This window comes from Salmo trutta, chromosome 8 (assembly GCF_901001165.1).
Source record: "Salmo trutta chromosome 8, fSalTru1.1, whole genome shotgun sequence".
Classification (NCBI taxonomy): domain Eukaryota; kingdom Metazoa; phylum Chordata; class Actinopteri; order Salmoniformes; family Salmonidae; genus Salmo; species Salmo trutta.
This window is the reverse complement of record NC_042964.1, coordinates 40,450,708-40,472,026: the sequence shown is the minus strand read 5'-3', so window position 1 is coordinate 40,472,026 and position 21,319 is coordinate 40,450,708. Positions and strand designations below refer to the sequence as shown.

The following is a 21,319-nucleotide window of genomic DNA, read 5'->3' as shown; positions in this document are numbered from 1 at the left end:
TCATTCAACCTTAATCATACATATTCGTAAGCGTTAATGCCTTGGCTTTCTGATCATCAATGTGGTGCGTTTACATACATTTCGTTCAGGACAAACAAAAGTACACTATGACTTTTAACACCTTAATATTATTGAAGGATCACAGTTCACAGTGCTTTTTGTCAAGTTATTTGGCATAGGGATCTATATTGAGTAACAATAATTTAAAAACAGTAGAAAAAATAGCGTTTTGCCTTCTTGGGACCACAACATGATACTTTTTTTTCATGCATTCACAGATTTCACACAAAGACATTTGCTCGCTTATACTACTACCTTATTGAAATCGCTTACAAATAAAAACACTATTAATAAAATGGTGGCCACAAGGCTGTGCAAAAGGGACGACCTCCAACGATAAGCTTTGCCATCTCTCTTTCTCTTCCTGTTTTAGCCCACCGTTGCAAGTAACAAACTACAAAATAGCACCATTATACAGTGGATAGGATTTTCTTAATACGGTTTTGCTATATGATACCATCATGTACAATAATAGTAGAAGAATGCATAGGATAACATAAATGGGAGTATTGGTTGATTATACACTGACAGAGGAGGAAGAGATGTGATTGGTTGTCAGGTTGCTGAAATGGTACAGTAAGACTGTCAAGCATCCAGATTGTGCAAACAGCCATTACTCTCTGTAATCCTGACGCAAACACAGGAATTCTCAGAACATGGTCGGATGGAACCATTGTGTGAACCTTGCTCATAGTAGCGGAGCTCTGAGTGGCTTTGCCACAAAACGGACTGTGTGTGTGTGTACAGCATTTTTCAACTGCAGTCCTGTTTATTTGTAGGTGTGTGTTTCTGTGTTTCTAACTGTATTTGAGTTGCAACACTATATGTGTTGCTGTTCATTTTATAGCTTTTTAATGAAAAATCCATGCAGTCCATGTTCATACAGAAGAAGCAAAGGTCCCTCCCTAAGCTAACAAAATAAAAGAATGCAGGCCAAGTGAAATCAATCATTAATCTTCTTCCTGTAGCTGGCTATTTTTAGCGCCCCTCTGTCCTGTCCTCTGCAATAGAATCCATTTTTAATCAGACCACATATTAGATCCAGAGAATCTACGGTGAGTCTTTACAAATTAAATATAAATTTAATCTCCTCAAAACTTTCTGTTTACAGTACAGAATATAATATTACTGTCAGTTTCACTAGAATGGCTTAGGAGTACAAGAAGATTGTATAATCAGAATAGGTCTCTGGTCATATTGTTGCCTCAAAGCCAGGTTCTTATGGTATGGTTGCATGTAACATGCTTATTGTCTGTTGAAGCAGACAATAGGAAATAAATAGCCTTAATGAAACACGTGACAACTGTGAAATCATCTTTTGGCCAGAACTGACTGAAGCTGAAATAACATTCTCTTGACGTTCTAATATATTATCAAAGCAGTGGTTGTTAGATGAGAATGGGGGGATTACTTATCCAATAGCCCGACTACTTTGCATGGCCCAACCTCTCAGTGTAAAGCTTGAACTCTTTCAGAGTTCAGGTAAAGAGGATGGACCATTGGCTCCCATAGACAGACAGACAGGTAAAACTGCTGGCTGCCCTCCTATTGGCTGTATGTAGCACAGAGCCTATCAGAGGCCACCAGGGACACTATAGCTCAGCTGACACATGGAGGTATAAGAAGAAGAAGCTCTTTGATGTGTAAGCAGCTAAACTAGTCTGTTACATTGGTTTGACATGGAATATAATTCCTTCCAATATGAAATGGTGCAGTGTATAAAATAATCAAAATACCTCTCATATAACCCCAGCACTTTAACTCTCAGCTAGAGACATTACACACAAAGCTTATTACCATTAGCTTAGTACCATTATCCACCTTTTGTTGTTTTACAGTGAACCATTCCACAGGGGCACCAGGTATGGGCACACCCTTCTCTCATCCCTGTCCACCTGTCCGTTAGCTTCTGTCTTCTTCTACATTCGGTAGTTCCTTCCCCCTGTGTTTCCTCGACTTGAGTTCTTCTGATGTACCTCCTGAAAAGGGTGGAGGGGGAACAGATTTTTAGGAGGAGAAACATTAGATAAGTGGATTAGGAGAGTGGGAAAAAACAGCTTTGGGTCAAAACCCAGTGCCTGTGCCTAGAACAACACAGCTGTACAATTAATGGGTGATGATTTCATAACCTTTTGCTATAGTGAAAGAGCCACAAACAGTACAGTTTCAAGTATCCTCCCTACCAGAGCTGATAGGTCATATTTAAACCACAAGCCACCAGAGCGGCACTGACATTCAACACACTGTCCCTCTGCACATGAATAAATCAATGTGATTATATGCATGCCGTTACCCTCTGTAACTAGCATGCCACAAATCTGTTGCAATCTGAGGACCAGGGTTTCAGCACAAAATGTACAGTATGAAAGTAGAATCTGTCTGGGAGAGAGAGTGCCCATGGGTCTACCACAAAAACCACTTAGTCCTCCGCCTCTTCGCTAATGGCTTTCTTTTTTTGAGGAGAGTTGTAAAATGCACCAAGTCCAAGCTTAAAAGGACGACATGGACACACAGGTGGAATTGGGAAACTAAGGGAGAGGAAAGAAACGTTTCTTCCTGTTGGGTTGACAACTTCGGTTGGACTGGGATTGATTACTAATTAAATTCTGTGCTTGTATTTCCTTCCCTCTCACAAAGAAGTCAATATATGCTGACTATTCTGTTGTAACCTGGCCAAGGAGTCATTGACTTTGTATCTACTAAACGAAGGTATAAACAGCTACTTATAACAATGACAAGTATGCATCACATATGATGATAGTCATGGTACCAATCATAGCATGCTATATTCTACACTGAACAAAAATATAAACACAACATGTAAGTGTTGGTCATGAGCTGAAATAAAAGATCCCAGACATTTTCCATATGCACAAAAAGCTTATTTCTCTCAAATCTGGTCCACAAATTAGTTTACACCTCTGTCAGTGATCATTTCTCCTTTGCCAAGATAATCCATCCACCTGACAGGTGTGGCATTCCAATAAGATGATTAAACAGCATGATCATTACACAGGTACACCTTGTGCTGGGGACAATAAAAGGCAACTCTAAAATGTGCAGTTTTGTCACACAACACAATGCTACAGATGTCACAAGTTTTGAGGGAGCATGCAATTGACATGCTGACTGCAGGAATGTTCACCAGAGCTGTTGCCAGAGTTGAATGTTAATTTCTCAAATTATTCCTCTTTAGAGAATTTGGCAGTACGTCCAACCGGCCTCACAACCGCAGACCACGTTTAACCACGCCAGCCCAGGACATCCATATCTGGCTTCTTCACCTGCGGCCACCCGGACAGCTAATGAAACTGTGGGTTCGCACAACCAAAGAATTTCTGCACAACTGTCAGAAACCATTTCAGGGAAGCTCATCTGCGTGCTCTTTATCCTCACCGGGGTCTTGACCTGACTGCAGTTTGGCATCGTAACCGACCTCAGTGGTCAAATGATCACCTTCGATGGCCATTGGCTGGAAAAGTGTGCTCTTCACGGTTGAATCCCGGTTTCAACTGTACTGGGCAGAAGTGTGGGTGAGCGGTTTGCGCTGATGTCAACGTTGTGAACAGAGTGCCCCATGGTGGCGGTGGGGTTATGGTATGGGCAGGCATAAGCTACGGACACAATTCCATTTTATTGATGACAATTTGCACAGAGATACCGTGACGAGATCCTGAGGCCCATTGTCGTGCCAATCATCTGCCGCCATGACCTCATGTTTCAGCATGATAATCTATGGCCCCATGAGGCAAGGATCTGTACACAATTCCTGGAAGCTGAAAATGTCCCAGTTTTTCCATGGCCTGCATACTCACAAGACATGTCACCCATTGAGCATGTTTGGGATGCTCTGGATTGACGTGTACCACAGCATGTTCCAGTTCACGCCTATATCCAGCAACTTTGCACAGCCATTGAAGAGGAGTGGGACAACATTCCACAGGCCACAATCACAAGCTTGAACAACTCTATGCGAAGGAGATGTGTCGCGCTGCATGAGGCAAATGTTGGTCACACCAGATACTGACTGGTTTTCTGATCCACACCCCTACCTTTTCTTTAGAATATATGTATTCCCAGTCATATGATATCCATAGATTAGGGCCTAATTAATTTATTTCAATTGACTTATTTCCTTATATGAATTGTAACTCTTGAGTTAAGTCTTAGAAATTGTTGCATGTTGCATTTATATTTTTGTTCTGTGTAGTTATAGTAGGAAAGTACCACTGCAGTAGTGAAGGACAAACAGCCTACCTTGCAAGATGTGTGACTATGCCCAGATAAAGGTTTCTGTCAGGAAAAATAATAAAACCGTTGAGATATGACACATTTGCTTTCCACTGTGGTAATTTATTGTCCACAATGGAATAGTTAGCCACTCTCTAAGGGCTAAAAGTCAGTTATTGGTGTTTTCTGTCCTCATCAGAAAGCCTTAGCCTTAACATCTTAACTTGGAGTGCATGCTCTGGAAAAAGCCTGACACACAGTGTCTTCCGGAAGTATTCAGACACCTTGACTTTTTCCACATTTTGTTACGTTACATTCTTATTCTAAAATGGATTAAATAAAAGACTATCCTCCGCAATCTACACACAAAACCCCATAATGCCAAAGCAAAAACTGGCTTTTAGAAATGTTTGCAAATGTATCCAAAATTAAAAAAAGAAATACCTTATTTACATACAATATCTCACAAAAGTGAGTACACCCCTCACATTTTTGTAAATATTTGAGTACATCTTTTCATGTGACAACACTGAAGAAATGACACTTTGCTACAATGTAAAGTAGTGAGTGTACAGCTTGTATAACAGTGTAAATTTGCTGTCCCCTCAAAATAACACAACACATAGCCATTAATGTCTAAACCGCTGGCAACAAAAGAGAGTTCACCCCTAAGTGAAAATGTCCAAATTGGGCCCAATTAACTATTTTCCCTCCCCGGTGTCATGTGACTCGTTAGTGTTACAAGGTCTCAGGTGTGAATGGGGAGCAGGTGTGTTAAATTTGGTGTCATCGCTCTCATACTGACTGGTCACTGGAAGTTCAACATGGCACCTCATGGCAAATAACTCTCTGAGGATCTGAAAAAAAGAATTGTTGCTCTACATAAAGATGGCCTGGGCTATAAGAAGATTGCCAAGACCCTGACACTGAGCTGCAGCACGGTGGCCAAGACCATACCGCGGTTTAACAGGACAGGTTCCACTCAGAACAGGCCTCGCCATGGTTGACCAAAGAAGTTGAGTGCAAGTGCTCAGCGTCATATCCAGAGCTTGTCTTTGGGAAATAGACGTATGAGTGCTGACAGCATTGCTGCAGAGGTTGAAGGGGTGGGGGGGTCAGCCTGTCAGTGCTCAGACCATACGCCGCACACTGCATGAAATTGGTCTGCATGGCTGTCGTCCCAGAAGGAAGCCTCTTCTAAAGATGATGCACAAGAAAGCCCGCAAACAGTTTGCTGAAGACAAGCAGACTAAGGACATGGATTACTGGAACCATGTCCTGTGGTCTGATGAGACCAAGATAAACTTATTTGGTTCAGATGGTGTCAAGCGTGTGTGGCGGCAACCAGGTAAGGAGTACAAAGACAAGTGTGTCTTGCCTACAGTCAAGCATGGTGGTGGGAGTGTCATGGTCTGGGGCTGCATGAGTGCTGCCGGCACTGGGGAGCTACAGTTCATTGAGGGAACCATGAATGCCAACATGTACTGTGACATCCTGAAACAGAGCATGATCCCCTCCCTTCGGAGACTGGGCCGCAGGGCAGTATTCCAACATGATAACGACCCCAAACACACCTCCAAGACGACCACTGCCTTGCTAAAGAAGCTGAGGGTAAAGGTGATGAACTGGCCAAGCATGTCTCCAGACCTAAACCCTATTGAGCATCTGTGGGGCATCCTCAAATGGAAGGTGGAGGAGTGCAAGGTCTCTAACATCCACCAGCTCCGTGATGTCATCATGGAGGAGTGGAAGAGGACTCCAGTGGCAACCTGTGAAGCTCTGGTGAACTCCATGCCCAAGAGGGTTAAGGCAGTGCTGGAAAATGATGGTGGCCACACAAAATATTGACACTTTGGGCCCAAGTTGAACATTTTCACTTAGTGGTGAACTCACTTTTGTTGCCAGCGGTTTAGACATTAATGGCTGTGTGTTGTGTTATTTTGAGGGGACAGCAAATTTACACTGTTATACAAGCTGTACACTCACCACTTTACCTTGTAGCAAAGTGTCATTTCTTCAGTGTTGTCACATGAAAAGATATACTCAAATTTTTACAAAAATGTGAGGGGTGTACTCACTTTTGTGAGTTACTGTAAGTATTCAGACCCTTTGCTATGAGACTCGAAATTGAGCTCAGGTGCATCCTGTTTCCATTGATCATCCTTGAGATGTTTGTACAACTTGATTGGAGTCCACCTGTGGTAAATTCAATTGACTGGACATGATTTGGAAAGGCACACACCTGTCTATATAAGGTCCCACAGTTGACAGTGCATGTCAGAACAAAAACCAAGCCATGAGGTCAAAGGAATTGTCCGTAGAGCTCCGAGACAGGGTTGTGTTTGAGGCAGAGATCTGGGGAAGGGTACCAAAAAATGTCTGTAGCATTGAAGGTCCCCAAGAACCTTCAATACTCCCGAGTGGCGCAGCGGTCTAAGGCACTGCATCTCAGTGCTAGAGGCGTCACTACAGACCTTGGTTCGGTCCCGGGCTGTATCACAACCGACCGTGATCGAGAGTCCCATAGGGCGGTGCACAACTGGCCCAGCGTCCTCCGGGTTAGGGGAGGGTTTGGCCAGGGTAGGCCATCATTGTAAAATAAGTATTTGTTCTTAACTGACTTGCCTAGTTAAACAAAGGTTAAATTAAATAATTAAAAAATAACACAGTGGCCTCCATCATTCTTAAATGGAAGAAGTTTGGAACCAGCAAGACTCTTATTAGAGCTGGTCGCCCGGCCAAACTGAGCAATAGGGGAGAGGGGCCGTACTGTGAAGTATGGTGGTGGCAGCATCATGCTGTGGGGATGTTTTTCAGCGACATGGACTGGGAGACTAGTCAGGATCGAGGCAAAGATGAATGGAACAAAGTATAGAGAGATCCTTGATGAAAACCTGCTCCAGAGCGCTCAGGACTTCAGGCTGGGGCGAAGGTTCATCTTCCAACAGGACAACGACCCTAAGCACACAGCCAATACAAAGCAGGAGTGGCTTTGGGACAAGTCTCTGAATGTCATTGAGTGGCACAGCCAGAGCCCAGACTTAAACCCGATCAAACATCTCTGAAGAGACCTGAAAATAACTGGGCAGCAACGCTCCCCATCCAATCTGACAGAGCTTGAGAGGGCCTGCTGAGAGGAATGGGAGAAACTCCCCAAATATAGGTGTGCCAAGCTTGTAGCGTCATACCCAAGAAGACTCGAGGCTGTAATCACTGCCAAATGTGCTTCAACAAAGTACTGAGTAAAGGGTCTGAATACTTATGTAAATGGAATATTTTAGTTTCATATTTCATTATGGGGTATTGTGTGTAGATTAATGAGAGAAAACAATTGAATTAATTTTATAATAAGGCTGTAACGTAACAAAATGTGGAAAAAGTCAAGTGGTCTGAATACTTTCTGAATGCACTGTATGATCTAAAAATCAAATATACTGAAAGACCCACTACAATGTTCTATATCTATGACCATTCTGTTTCGCTGATGTCAACTGTGCATCCTCTTATAATGTATATCTGTTTGGTGCTGTGCTCACCTTCTTGGTTTTTGTCTTGTCTGGGTGATGTGCTGTCCTACGCTCTGTGCCTCTGTCCACGTTTTGCACTGCAGTACTAACCTTAGGTGTTCTTGGCATGTCTGTGTGGCGCTGTGCGCGCACAGAGCGAGCTGCCTTGCCAGACTTGACAGGGGCACAGTACATTTCGAGCCGCCGCAGCTCGCAACTCTGGAAGCAGCACTCGTCCACAATACCACGGTTATGTGACCGCCGTGAACTGGGGCCATAGCCCGTTGGTTTACCTGAGGGACAGAAAGGAAGAAGAATTTGTGTTACTACATGTGAAGACGTAAATAGCATGTAGAGAGCATGTAGAGCATGCAGAGAGCATGCAGAGAGCATGCAGAGAGCATGTAAAGAGCAAGGATGGCTGTCGTTCCAGTTTGTTCTGTAAGTAAGTAAAAAAGATAACTGAAGACAGCTTGTTGCTTAGGATTATATGTCTTTGGACCTCCGTGTATGTTTGTCTTCATGTTATAGGTCGAAGTTAAACGTTGAGGTAAAAGTAGAGGTCATAGTCATGTTAAGTGTTGTGTCACGGGTATATTAAGTCAACCACAGGTGCTTTAAAGAGCCAATGGAATCATATACAACATAACCCATTACAGTCTTGGATATGGACCAACTTCTTTAGTGCAGATGTCCTGGAAGGTCTTATATCTGTGAGCTGAATTAATCCAAAAAGCTGTAATCATTTGTGGCTGTGCGCCAGGCCCTGGGCCCTGTAATAGCTGAGTGCTAACGGCATGGATGTGGACTTGATTATTCTGATATATGGACAGTGTTAATGACATTGATTTCTTCACTGCAAAATTTACAGGGTATTGCATTGCACTGTGCAGACCCTTTTTGGCAACCGTGAGGCAGTAAAAAAGGTCACGGTCACCGTAACATTGAGAATATCACGTTCGGACATTTTAAACCCATTAGGCCAAACCTCAACCCCTCGGGACCCAATCAGCCTGCAGAGAAAGTAGGCCCAGGCCTAAGCCACACCCTCTGGCGGACGGGTTGGTCGTTTCATTCACATTTTCACATTTTCACCTGGCAACCCAGCAGCCTTTTATTGCTGACAATCTCAGAGCCAGTTGAACTCTGGATACTGTGGATTCTGTTACAATGCAGCCATGCTGTTGTTTACTAACAACTATATGGCTTTCCTGAACCATGACTAGACCCATAGCTCCCATACGTGCAAAAGACAGGCAGTTGTTGGCACCTAAATTGTGTGTGTGGGGGGGTCATAGTAATGGCAGGAAGAGAATAAATTAAATGGTATCAAACACATCACACACATGGTTTCCATGTGTTCGATATCAGTCCATTCACTCCATTCTAGCCATTATTATGAGTCGTCCTCCCCTCACCAGCCTCCAGTGGTGAAAAGCCGGAGAAGCTCACTTGGAGGTCTGGTGCTCTTCAGTATGAATCGGAATCTGAGCACTTCTCTGAGAACCCAAGTCACCTTCGACAGTGATGTGAGTGGAAGGAGGAGGAAGTTAGGAGTTGCTTTGACACCTGAATGCCAACAGCTTTCGACTCCCTCTCTCCAAACCCACTTTCTTTCAGTGGCCTTTAAAAAAATATCCCACTCTCCATTTACAATTCCCCGCTCACCTCGGGCAATATAGCCTTGATAGGCTTTTCCCTGTTACCAAATGAAATAATAATAATGTAATATGGCATTTACAAGGAGGAAATGCCTTTCCCTTTCAGAGTTAATAGCTCTTGGCCCGGGAGCCTGCCAGTGCTGACAAAGTGCATTAACTTCTGCTCTATGCCTTCCTTATCTTGACAGTGTTGTTTTGGACAGAGAGGAGCTCCAATTCAGAAACAGATGCATCTCTCCACAGTTCTCAGTCAGGACCCTGGGTACAGTGTGAAGAAAGATTATGGAGGGAGTTGTACTGTGTAGGAGAAAACATTGATCTCAAGTCAGATGATGAGATACAGCCGTGTATTCATGGATAGTTGAACGTGAGAGGGTTCTATACTGGCTAAAAGGTTGAAGGTAGGAGGGTTCTATACTGGCTAAAAGGTTGAAGGTGAAATGGTTCTATACTGGCTAAAAGGTTGAAGGTGAGATGGTTCTATACTGGCTAAAAGGTTGAAGGTGAGATGGTTCTATACTGGCTAAAAGGTTGAAGATGATAGGGTTCTATACTGGCTAAAAGGTTGAAGGTGAGATGGTTCTATACTAGCTAAAAGGTTGAAGGTGAGATGGTTCTATACTGGCTAAAAGGTTGAAGGTGAGATGGTTCTATACTGGCTAAAAGGTTGAAGGTGAGATGGTTCTATACTAGCTAAAAGGTTGGAGGTGAGAGGGTTCTATACTGGCTAAAAGGTTGGAGGTTAGATGGTTCTATACTGGCTAAAAGGTTGAAGGTGAGATGGTTCTATACTAGCTAAAAGGTTGGAGGTGAGAGGGTTCTATACTGGCTAAAAGGTTGAAGGTGAGAGGGTTCTATACTGGCTAAAAGGTTGAAGGTGAGATGGTTCTTTACTGGCTAAAAGGTTGGAGGTTAGATGGTTCTATACTGGCTAAAAGGTTGAAGGTGAGATGGTTCTATACTGGCTAAAAGGTTGAAGGTGAGATGGTTCTATACTGGCTAAAAGGTTGAAGGTGAGATGGTTCTATACTAGCTAAAAGGTTGAAGGTAAGATGGTTCTATACTGGCTAAAAGGTTGAAGGTGAGATGGTTCTATACTAGCTAAAAGGTTGAAGGTGAGATGGTTCTATACTGGCTAAAAGGTTGAGGTGAGATGGTTCTATACTGGCTAAAAGGTTGAAGGTGAGATGGTTCTATACTGGCTAAAAGGTTGAAGGCGAGATGGTTCTATAGTGGCTAAAAGGTTGAAGGTAGGAGGGTTCTATACTAGCTAAAAGGTTGAAGGTGAGATGGTTCTATACTGGCTAAAAGGTTGAAGGCGAGATGGTTCTATAGTGGCTAAAAGGTTGAAGGTAGGAGGGTTCTATACTGGCTAAAAGGTTGAAGTTGAGATGTTTCTATACTAGAAAAAGGTTGAAGGTGAGATGGTTCTACACTAGAAAAAGGTTGAAGGTTAGATGGTTCTATACTAGAAAAAGGTTGAAGGTGAGATGGTTCTATACTAGAAAAAGGTTGAAGGTCAGATGGTTCTATACTAGCTAAAAGGTTGAAGGTGAGATGGTTCTATACTAGCTAAAAGGTTGAAGGTGAGATGGTTCTATACTGGCTAAAAGGTTGAAGGTGAGATGGTTCTATACTAGCTAAAAGGTTGAAGGTGAGATGGTTCTATACTGGCTAAAAGGTTGAAGGTGAGATGGTTCTATACTAGCTAAAAGGTTGAAGGTGAGATGGTTCTATACTGGCTAAAAGGTTGAAGGTGAGATGGTTCTATACTAGCTAAAAGGTTGAAGGTGAGATGGTTCTATACTGGCTAAAAGGTTGAAGGCGAGATGGTTCTATAGTGGCTAAAAGGTTGAAGGCGAGATGGTTCTATAGTGGCTAAAAGGTTGAAGGTAGGAGGGTTCTATACTAGCTAAAAGGTTGAAGGTGAGATGGTTCTATACTGGCTTAAAGGTTGAAGGCGAGATGGTTCTATACTGGCTAAAAGGTTGAAGGCGAGATGGTTCTATAGTGGCTAAAATGTTGAAGGTGAGATGGTTCTATACTGGCTAAAATGTTGAAGGTGAGAGGGTTCTATACTGGCTAAAAGGTTGAAGTTGAGATGTTTCTATACTAGAAAAAGGTTGAAGGTGAGATGGTTCTACACTAGAAAAAGGTTGAAGGTTAGATGGTTCTATACTAGAAAAAGGTTGAAGGTGAGATGGTTCTATACTAGAAAAAGGTTGAAGGTCAGATGGTTCTATACTAGAAAAAGGTTGAAGGTGAGATGGTTCTATACTGGCTTAAAGGTTGACGTTGCTGCACTGGACAGCAAGAATAGTTGATTCAGCAGGCAAGGTGCTCTAGTTCTCACCCAAGGTCAATAGTTATAGACCCCAGACATCCCCTGTATGATGAGCTTGAACTATGTCCAGGTCATCAAGGTCAGTCATTGTTTTGAGATTTTACCACCACAATGTAGGCTATAAGTAATCAGGCCATGTGATAGCCTCTTTACAATGAGAACAGCACGTGGAATACACCAGTTTTCACCATGAGAATGAAAGGTAGCAGGTCTCATTGTTTGAAGACTATTTTAGGACTTTCATAACTTCATCTCTCTTTGTGTCTTCAGCTGGGCCCAGTTAAAGATGCACTCTCTAACTTTTGTATAATTTCAGCAAGTAGTTTTGATTGTGGCGCTCACGAGCCAAAACGGGTCCCCGTTTTTTGTGTACTACGTCATTCCATTGTGTAGGGCGGCAGGTAGCCTAGCGGTTAGAGTATTTTTATCAGTAACCGAAAGGTCGCTGTTTTGAATGCCCGAGCCGACAATGTAAAAAACCTGTCGATGTGCCCTTGAGCAAGGCACTTAATCCTAATTTGCTCCAGGGGCACCGTGCTACTATGGCTGACCCTCTAAAACAACACATTTCACTGTGACAATAAAACATTTTTTAAATGTACTATGTCATCCATTTTGTTTGATATGTTACAAATTTTGCAATTCATATGATATCTTACAAATCCAATTCATGCAATTTTTTTGTGCTTAAGATCGCGGAGTGCATCTTTAACCCCCGCTTACTGAATGGCATGTTGTAATTAAGCCAGAATAAACCATGATAAATTGTCACTTAACCATTGTTGCTGACGTATAACAAGGAATTTTCCTGACGAGGGAAACCTTCTTGCGAGGCCAAGCTTGTGATTATTCAATCAGACAGGTTGTATTATGAGCCAGGAGTCCACTGTGCTGGCCCTGTTTTCCAATCCCTCCCAATAAAGCCCTCCAAATGAACATCCGCTATTATTCTCAAAATAACCTGTAACCTTCTAAACAAACAGCTGGAGAGGAGAGAAAAATAATCTGGATGCAGATTTTAACATGTAGAAGAATCAGCTGTAGCTGGTTGTAAAAAGCAGAAAGCATCAGTAATCAGGTGGAATAGGTTTTGGGAGGTTTTAAGTGCCACGTTTCAAGGGATAACTGACTGTAATCCCCCATGAACAAAGAGTTGGCGTCCTGTGTGCTGTTGTCGTAAACAAACTCAGATAAACCACCTTCTCCTGCCTGCCGTGTGGTGTGGACACCCGGCCCGGTGGACAGTGTGAGAAACAGGCTGTTTGAGAAGGGGGGTCCGTGATGATTGGTAAAGGCTATTGTTTTAGAGTTTGGTTGCAGCCATTCAGGGCATGGCAGATTAGTGGTAGGCTACACGTCTTCTGTTTGTGTTACTGTGTTGTAGACAGACACCCACTACAGATTAGGGTGCAGTTTTGTTTTGGTGTTGTGTGTTGTTGCATACATCTATTGGATGGAAGGGGGCCCATTTGTGTAGGGTGAATGAGTTTGAATAGATTAGATTGAGATCTAAGCGCTGCATAACAATTGTTTGGCTGCATAGAGAGAGACTCCATCATGACTTGAAAGAAGGAATGTCTGCAACTCTGTAATGCTCCCCAGTGGTTTATTAAGTTGCACACAAGATGAGGTTTTGATCCCACTGGGATCTTTGTCAAGTCAGTCAACAATGTCTTAGCTGAAGAGCAAGGCAGCCTGTTTAGACCAACCTGTCTGAGATGCACACAAGCTAGAGGGACCTTTTCATCAAGCAGCATTGACCTTTTGGCAGTCTATTTTTTTTAACATTTATTTAAAATGGATGAAATTAATACAAATCCTCATCAATTTACACACAATAAATAGTGTGTAAATAGTGTGTAAATACCCCATAATGACAAAGCGAAAATCGTTTTTTAGAAAATGTTGCTAATGTTTAAAAACTGTAAAACATAAATCCCTTATTTACATAAGTATTCAGACTCTTTGCTATGAGAATCAAAATTGAGCTCAGGTATATCCTGTTTCCATTGATCATCCTTGAGATGTTTGTACAACTTGATTGGAGTCCACCTGTGGTAAATTCAATTGATTGGACATGATTTGGAAAGGCACACACCTGTCTATATAAGGTCTCACAGTTGACAGTGCATGTCAGAGCAAAAACCAAGCCATGAGGTCGAAGGAATTGTTCATAGAGTACTGAGACAGGATTGTGTCTAGGTAAAGATCTGGGGAAGGGTACCAAAACATTTCTGCAGCATTGAAGGTCCCCAAGAACACATTGGCCACCATCATTCTTAAATGGAAGAAGTTTGTAACCACCTCAAGAGTTCCGCTGTGGAGATGGGAGAACCTTCCAGAAGGACAACCATCTCTGCAGCACTCCACCAATCAGGCCTTTATGGTAGAGTGGCCAGTTGCAAGCCACTCCTCAGTAAAAGGCACATAACAGCCCACTTGGAGTTTGCCAAAAGGCACCTAAAGGACTCTCAGACGATAAGAAATAAGATTCTCTGGTCTGATGAAACCAATATTGAACTCTTTGGCCTGAATGCCAAGCGTCACATCTGGAAGAAACCTGGCACCATGCCTACTGTGAAGCGTGGTGGTGGCAGCATCATGCTGTGGGGATGTTTTTCAGCGGCAGGGACTGGGAGACTAGTCAGGATCGAGGAAAAGATAAACAGTGCAAAGTACAGAGAGATCCTTGATGAAAACCTGCTCCAGAGCGCTCAGGACCTCAGACTGGGGGCGAAGGTTCACCTTCCAACAGGACAACGACCCTAAGCACACAGCCAAGACAACGTAGGAATGGCTTCGGAACAAGTCTCTGAATGTCCTTGAGTGGCCCAGCCAGAGCCCGGATTGAACCCAATCTGACATCTCTGAAGACCTGAAAATAGCTGTGCAGCAACGCTCCCCATCCAAACTGACAGAGCTTGAGAGGATCTGCGGAGAAGAATGGGAGAAACTCCCTAAATACATGTGTGCCAAGCTTGTACCGTCATACCCAAGAAGACTCAAGGCTGTAATCGCTGCCAAAGGTGCTTCACCAAAGCACTGAGTAAAGGATCTGAATACTTTTGTAAATGGGATATTTCAGTTTTTAATTTATAGTAAATTTGCAAACATTTTAAAAAAAATAACGTTTTGCTATGTCATTATGGGGTATTGTGTGTAGATTGATGAGGGGGAAAAAATGTAATCAATTTTATAATAAGGCTGTAATGTAACAAAATGTAGAAAAAGTCAAGGGGTCTGAATACTTTCCAAAGTAAAAAATATAAACGCAACATGCAACAATTTCAATGATTTTAATGAATTACAGTTCATATAAGGAAATCAGTCAATTGAAGTAAATTCATTAGGATCTAATCTATGGATTTCATGACTGGGCAGGTGTCGCAGCCATGGGTGGGCCTGGGAGGGGATAAGCCGGCCAATAAGAATGAGTTTTTCCCCCAAAAAGGGCTATATTAGAAAACAGAAATACTCCTCAGTTTCATCAGCTGTCTGGGTGGCTGGTCTCAGACGATCCCGCTGGTGAAGAAGGTCCTGGGCTGGCGTGGTTAGGTGGCTTATGGTAGAGAAATTAACATTCAATTATCTGGCAATATCTCTGATGGACATTCCAACAGTCAGCATGTCAATTGCATGCTCCCTCAAAACTTGAGACATCTCTGGCATTGTCTTGTGTGACAAAACTGCACATTTCAGAGTGGCCTTTTATCGTCCCCAGCACAAGGTGCACCTTTGTAATGAACATGCTGTTTAATCAGCTTCTTGATATGCCACATCTGTCAGGTGGATGGATTATTTTGGCAAGGAGTGATGCTCTCTAACAGGGATGTAAACACATTTGTACACAAAATTGGAGAGAAATAAGCTTTTTGTGCATATGGATAATGTCTGTGATCTTTAATTTCAGTTCATGAAACATGGGACCAAAACTTTACATGTTGCGTTTATATATTTGACTCCAAACTAACAGAACTCAAATCTAACATCCCCATCCTGTCCTTTTCATGAGATGTCTCTTTGTTCTGCAGAGTAGTTCTTTAGTGAGGAGGGCCAACATTCTCATTTCAGCACTCCATGGAAAAACAACACCTTTTCACAGTGACAAAGTGCACACAAAGTGCAAGGAGGAGGCCTTTCTTTCTTTAGTGCTGAGTGCCTTCTGCTGAGTGTGTGTGTGTTCAGGTCCAGTGTGTAAAACTAGAGAGGTGGGGAGGTGGACGGGAGGGGGGCATCCTGATCATCCTGTAATCCCCCATAATCCCCTGTTGCTCTGGGACAAGGCCTAGCTGTGTGTGTAGTGAGGCTGATGTGCTGTTTACACGTTCTCCACTCTCCTACTCCAGCTGCTTCAAATAGAATAGACACAGAGAGACAAACAAGGCTGAGAAAGGATAGGATGGCTCATCAATGGCTGCTTAAAAGCAATTTACTCCCCTCCTCTGTTCCTCATTCTGTTTAAACTACATGCTGTTGGGAGGGCGATGGCACAGTGCCAATCTGAATTCGTTTTCATCTCGACTATAAATGTATCTCATGTACAACTCTCTGAACTAGTGGCTTATGACATGGCCTTATGAGACAAAAAGGACAAGACTGGTTTGTCTATTGCCCTGTGTGGCTGAATCTCTGTGCCGTTTGCTGAATAGGTTTATCTCTGACCCTGACATGGTTCCTTCTGACTAAAATGTATATGACTAATACATTTACGAATACAACCAACATCATCCACATTGGAGATTTGGTATATGCCATGACATTGTATTTATGGAGTTACTAAGAGAAAGGTGGTGTGCCATAGAAGTCCTTTTTCATTTTAGTCAGTTATAATTTTCCACATCCTAGTGCTCTGGAGTTTAGGTGCATCATAGGGGTTCACTTTTAGACTGTGAGAGGAAATTCTTCAGAATAGAATAACCAGCTTCATCCAGAGTACATTACAGGAAGTGGGTGTGATCTAGAATAAAAGCTCAGGAAGAGTTGATTCATGTCTTCCAGAGAATCTACAGTACCCCACTGATCAGAGAATGTTCCTACCGATTTTCCTCCCAATTTTCCTGTCGTCCAGTGTTCCTATTTGCAAACTGGGGTTACCCAGATTCTGTCCAAAAGACCCCCACGAATACCAGATTCACGGTATGTCTGTATATCCACTCTACTCCACTCAACCCGGGAGGAGTTTGCCTGCTAAAGCATTACTAAGACAACTGAGGATTTCTAGGTCAGGCTAATAATTGGAAAAACTGACTACGGTTGTGGATTTAGTTTTTCTTCTTTAGACCACATTTTGTTTCAATAAAATATTTTTCCACCGAGTAGTATTTCACATTTCTGTCAAGGTAATGAAATCTGAAGTCTTGAAAGGCAAGTGAGGCTACTTTACCAGTGACATGGTGGGTAAGGTGGATTGGCCCTGCGTCTCAGCCCGCAGAAAGCCCAGTGTCACTGCAACACTCTGGGGACACATCATCACTACGGTGGCTGTCAAGTTCAACATGGTGCAGCAGACTGGAGGGGAAGAGTTCAGGTCGAGAGCAGACCAGACCTGACGACCACACGGAGCTGTCACACTTCCCAGTGCAAGAGACGACAGAGCCGAAAATGGATAAATCAGATATCTCACTTAAAGACTCATTGTTACACAAGTGGTTCCATCTGACAGCAGGAGAGAGAGACATACTGTCCACACAGTGATCCACCTGCTGTACATACCTCAATGTTCCTTTCCAGAAAGGATGGAGTGTGCCTGAAATGTCCTAGTCTCAATGTACCTTTTTTAACACGAGAACAAGGCATTGATGGATGGGTACTTTGCAGCTCAATGATCGCACAGTACAGTATATAGTCAAATGGAGGTATGCAGTCTAGTTCCAAACCTTGACAGATTGAATTCCCAGAGCCAGATAAGGTCTATCTGAGGTCTGTGAGTTCATGGTAGGAATGATTTGCTATTTATGTCCATTGTTCGGTTCATCAATTAATCATCATAGAATAATCTTGTTGAAGATACAGTTCTATTCCAAATACAAGGCAATGTAGCAAGTTCTGGCTACTCAAGATTATATTCCATAGGGCATGTGAAGTAGCCTGATTTATATAAAAAAGGTTCAGAAATCCCTTAAACACTCAGAGAACACATAAACCCCTTTCACAGTCTCACATCATCAAATCTCCCAGACAGTCTCACACCTCATCAAAAGTCTTTACACATATTAAATATTTCATCAAGTTCCCAGAAGAATTGTTATCACGCAAATATTCTCAACTCTGTCACAATTAGTCAAAACCCCCCACCCCCTCAAGAGAACTTTCAATTAAGTCTGATTAAGTTGGAGCATAGAGCCTCTTTCAAGATGATTGACATCTCTGAGCTGTATTGATATGTCAATGTCAGAGATACAAAAAGATGGTGCACAATAACTGTTTAGCCTTGGAGAGGTGGTAAAGAGAGACTTGACACTTGAATGTGCAGTGATTTCATTCAATGCCAGCTAGGGACCCTCAAGGCACCACATTCAGTATATGGCACTAATGAGCCAAACCACAACCTTTCTGAGTCCATGGTTGTAATGGGAAGAAGTAGTCCCCTGAGGGAAGGATCAGGGTCCATGTCATAGGAACACTGGCTACTGATGAGTGGGAGAACGCAACACCTTGACACAACTCAGCACTGCCATATATTGCATGTTGTTCTGGCCTTTGTGCCTCCAACGGAAAATAGGAGATTTAAGTCCTGGATTCTTAGCGGATGGTTTTCTTTGGGTAGCTTTCCCCATTTCTGGTGGAAAAAAGTTCACTGCAACATTTATGTCTTTCCCTCCTCCTTCTTACAGATAGTCAGCCTCAATTCCACTTAAAACCCCATCCCCATAGACCCAGCAGCCGTTTCAATGAGCATAATATACATATAGCTGTTTAACATCATTCTACACTTCATTTACCTCTCAGCAACCCCCAGAACCTCATTCCTGCTTCAAGGGCATTGCATCATGTGATTCTATATATTCCATTAGTCTAAGTCAGTAGTCCATCACAATCAGGGATAGAGACTAAATATACATAGGCTTCTATACTCATCAACTCTTCAAATCTGATACAGCTGAAATGTTTAATAGGAGTGAGGAAAAAGACAGAGAGAATGATTATTAGAAAGTGAAGGCCAGATGAGAGAGATCTGATACTGTTTAATTTATGAGGTTGCGCATTAGCGCTTTGGGAGAATGGAGCAGCAGCAATCCTTTATGAATAAATAAAAGGTGCACTTACTGAAATAAAAGCCTCTCTCTCCACACACAAACTGCAGCGTGTCCACCAGCTCCGCCCCACACAGGGTCTCTGGCCCCGCCCCTGTTGCCGCCGAAGTCAGGGTTAGGACGCACAGCAGCAGTGAGAGGGTGTGGGTACAGGAGATACAGCACATCGCACTCTGCGTTCAATGGGGAGAAGGGCACAGTTAGTAGGGCATGGCAGGCAGGGAATGTCGTCAGTCTCACCTTCCATATCCTATTTCACCAGTGTCAGTATAACGTGATGGCAGTGATTTCATATGCCTTCACCAGCCTATTTCAACAGCATCGTCATTTTGATTACTATACATTTGCGAAATATATAGCTAGCGTTTCTAATAGGCTCACAATAAGTGAAGGAACAGGTGTCTATTGAACCGTGACGTCCAAAACAATCACACAATCATAATACAAAGTGCCTACAATAATACCAGTCTATACGTTTTGTTCACGATTTACGCACGACTTACGTACGTACGGCCCTTGAAGTGTATTAACCCTTACAAGCATATTAGGATGTATGGAGCGGTGACTGCACGAGCCGCTTCCTGAGGAGAGGGTGCTTTCCCGGTTCGAAGCCCATACACATCGTTATCTTGTCTGTAGGCTATTTCACTGATAATATTCCTTCAACCATCAGACAGTTATGTTTCACAACCCGATAATCAAACTTTTGGGGTGTCATAATAAAGAACAGTCGCATAGGAATTAGTCACAGAGAGAGAAAGGTATGCGAATGCATAAATGCATAAAACGAATGCATAAATCAGTCAAGGCGATAAGATCTCTTTAAAATCGTTTGTTCCCAAACAGTGGTTTATCTTCTTTAAGTAGGCTTAGTTTTAAGATAATGCAATGATGTTCTTTGTTTCTCTCATTCTCAGCTCCAAAAACGATCGTTCAGGACAGGAGCCACAGAGCCAAGGATCTTGCCTATCCAAACATGAGATGGAAAACGGTCCACGCGCCAAACCCAGCAGATGAAGCATAACGGGACAAATTTACATAATAAAGAGAATATACACAGGATTCATATACATCACAACCGCTACCACATAGTTATCCTACCCAAAGGGCGCCTTAGACGCCTTAAGCCCTTCCTTATTGTTTGTTTTCCTACAATCCAATGTGGTATCCAAATGCGGAGTCAGCAGAAATTACTTTGAAAGTTCAGTAACGTATGCAGCAACATTAGTGGTTTATATTCATGGAAACGGCACCGGTCAGCGCGCACTGCGCAAACGTGTCGAAACTCATGCTGGAAACGCATTGAAACATCCACACGAGTGTGTTAACTCATGCACGCAGACATGCCAACATAACCTTATTTTCGTAAAGTAAATTAAAGTAAATGTTATAGCTAGGCTACAAAGAATGTCTATGTGAAATCAGTCAAACGTGCACTCACAGAAAAGGCATGCAAATCTACCTGCTGACATGTTCTGATAGACATGTTGAAATAGTCTATAATAAAACCGATTTGTACCTTAAATCCCTGAACTAAAATAATCTGCTATAATCAAACATGGGTCTTTATTAATTTGTGCTTTGATACTGCAAATAAATCAGGTTGGTTCTAGCAACAAAAAAAACACCAAAAAATAGTAAGTAAGGTGACAATCTGGTGTCAAAGGAAATGATTTAAAGTTACCTTGAAGACATCACATACATGCCACTGAAAGAAATGACCGCTAGACATCCCCACGGGTCTCCGCACGATAAAGCCCAGCAAAAATGAACTTGTTTGAAGTCATTAAAAACAGTGAGAAAGAGGATAAGATGCAGGCAATGTCACATCTCAATATTCCGACTTTGTTCCATTGCGCAGGCTCGTTTTGGAGAAGTGAGATTTAGCGAACAGGAGACGGATTTAGAGAGAAAATCCCTCACATGTATCTACATTACACAGACATTTTCAACAGGAAACAGCTGGGGCAGCGTTTGCCTTCTCCTCATCCTAAGTTATTCATTAAGGATTTTGGGCACATATTCAAATAACGTCATCATTTATACTTTTCTTAGAATGGGATTGAATTTTGATCTCTTTAAGGCTTGGTTAGTAGTTCAAGATAGAACAAGACCCATACCACCCGCTCTTCTCAAAGCGCGTTATGTGTAGACATCTCATGGATGAGTTGTTATAGGCGTTGGAAAATAGAATTATTGTCCACGAAGCGCTCGTGCGTAATTTATGTGGCACATGTAGGCTATGTGTCTTCATATTCATCATCT

General features: G+C 42.6%; 1 protein-coding gene across 4 annotated transcripts; it reads right to left on the bottom strand.

Moving 5' to 3' along the window:
• Positions 1 to 790: 790 nt before the first annotated feature.
• LOC115198940 (insulin-like growth factor I) lies at positions 791 to 21,024 on the bottom strand. 4 transcript variants are annotated; one of them, XM_029761374.1, is made up of 5 exons: positions 20,739 to 21,023; positions 19,068 to 19,227; positions 7,827 to 8,089; positions 4,318 to 4,353; positions 791 to 2,039 (listed from the first exon to the last, which is right to left on the bottom strand). In XM_029761374.1, exons 1-5 carry the CDS (start codon positions 20,784 to 20,786, stop codon positions 1,980 to 1,982), a joined length of 567 nt encoding a protein of 188 aa, XP_029617234.1. In that variant the 5' UTR covers positions 20,787 to 21,023; the 3' UTR covers positions 791 to 1,979. The 4 variants fall into 4 exon arrangements, with proteins under 4 accessions (XP_029617234.1, XP_029617236.1, XP_029617237.1 ...); XM_029761376.1 differs by lacking the exon at positions 20,739 to 21,023 and adding an exon at positions 20,156 to 20,322; XM_029761377.1 differs by lacking the exon at positions 4,318 to 4,353 and having other exon boundaries at positions 7,908 to 8,089; positions 20,739 to 21,024.
• Positions 21,025 to 21,319: the final 295 nt, after the last annotated feature.

Excerpts from the sequence above, each read along its gene's own strand:
- LOC115198940 (XM_029761374.1), bottom strand. The coding sequence starts at position 20,786 with ATGTCTAGCGGTCATTTCTTTCAGTGGCATGTATGTGATGTCTTCAAG. Across the intron at positions 4,354-7,826 it reads ACAAGACAAAAACCAAGAAG|AAACCTTTATCTGGGCATAG; the intron begins GTGAGCACAGCA and ends TTTTCCTGACAG. Across the intron at positions 2,040-4,317 it reads ATAGTCACACATCTTGCAAG|GAGGTACATCAGAAGAACTC; the intron begins GTAGGCTGTTTG and ends CACCCTTTTCAG.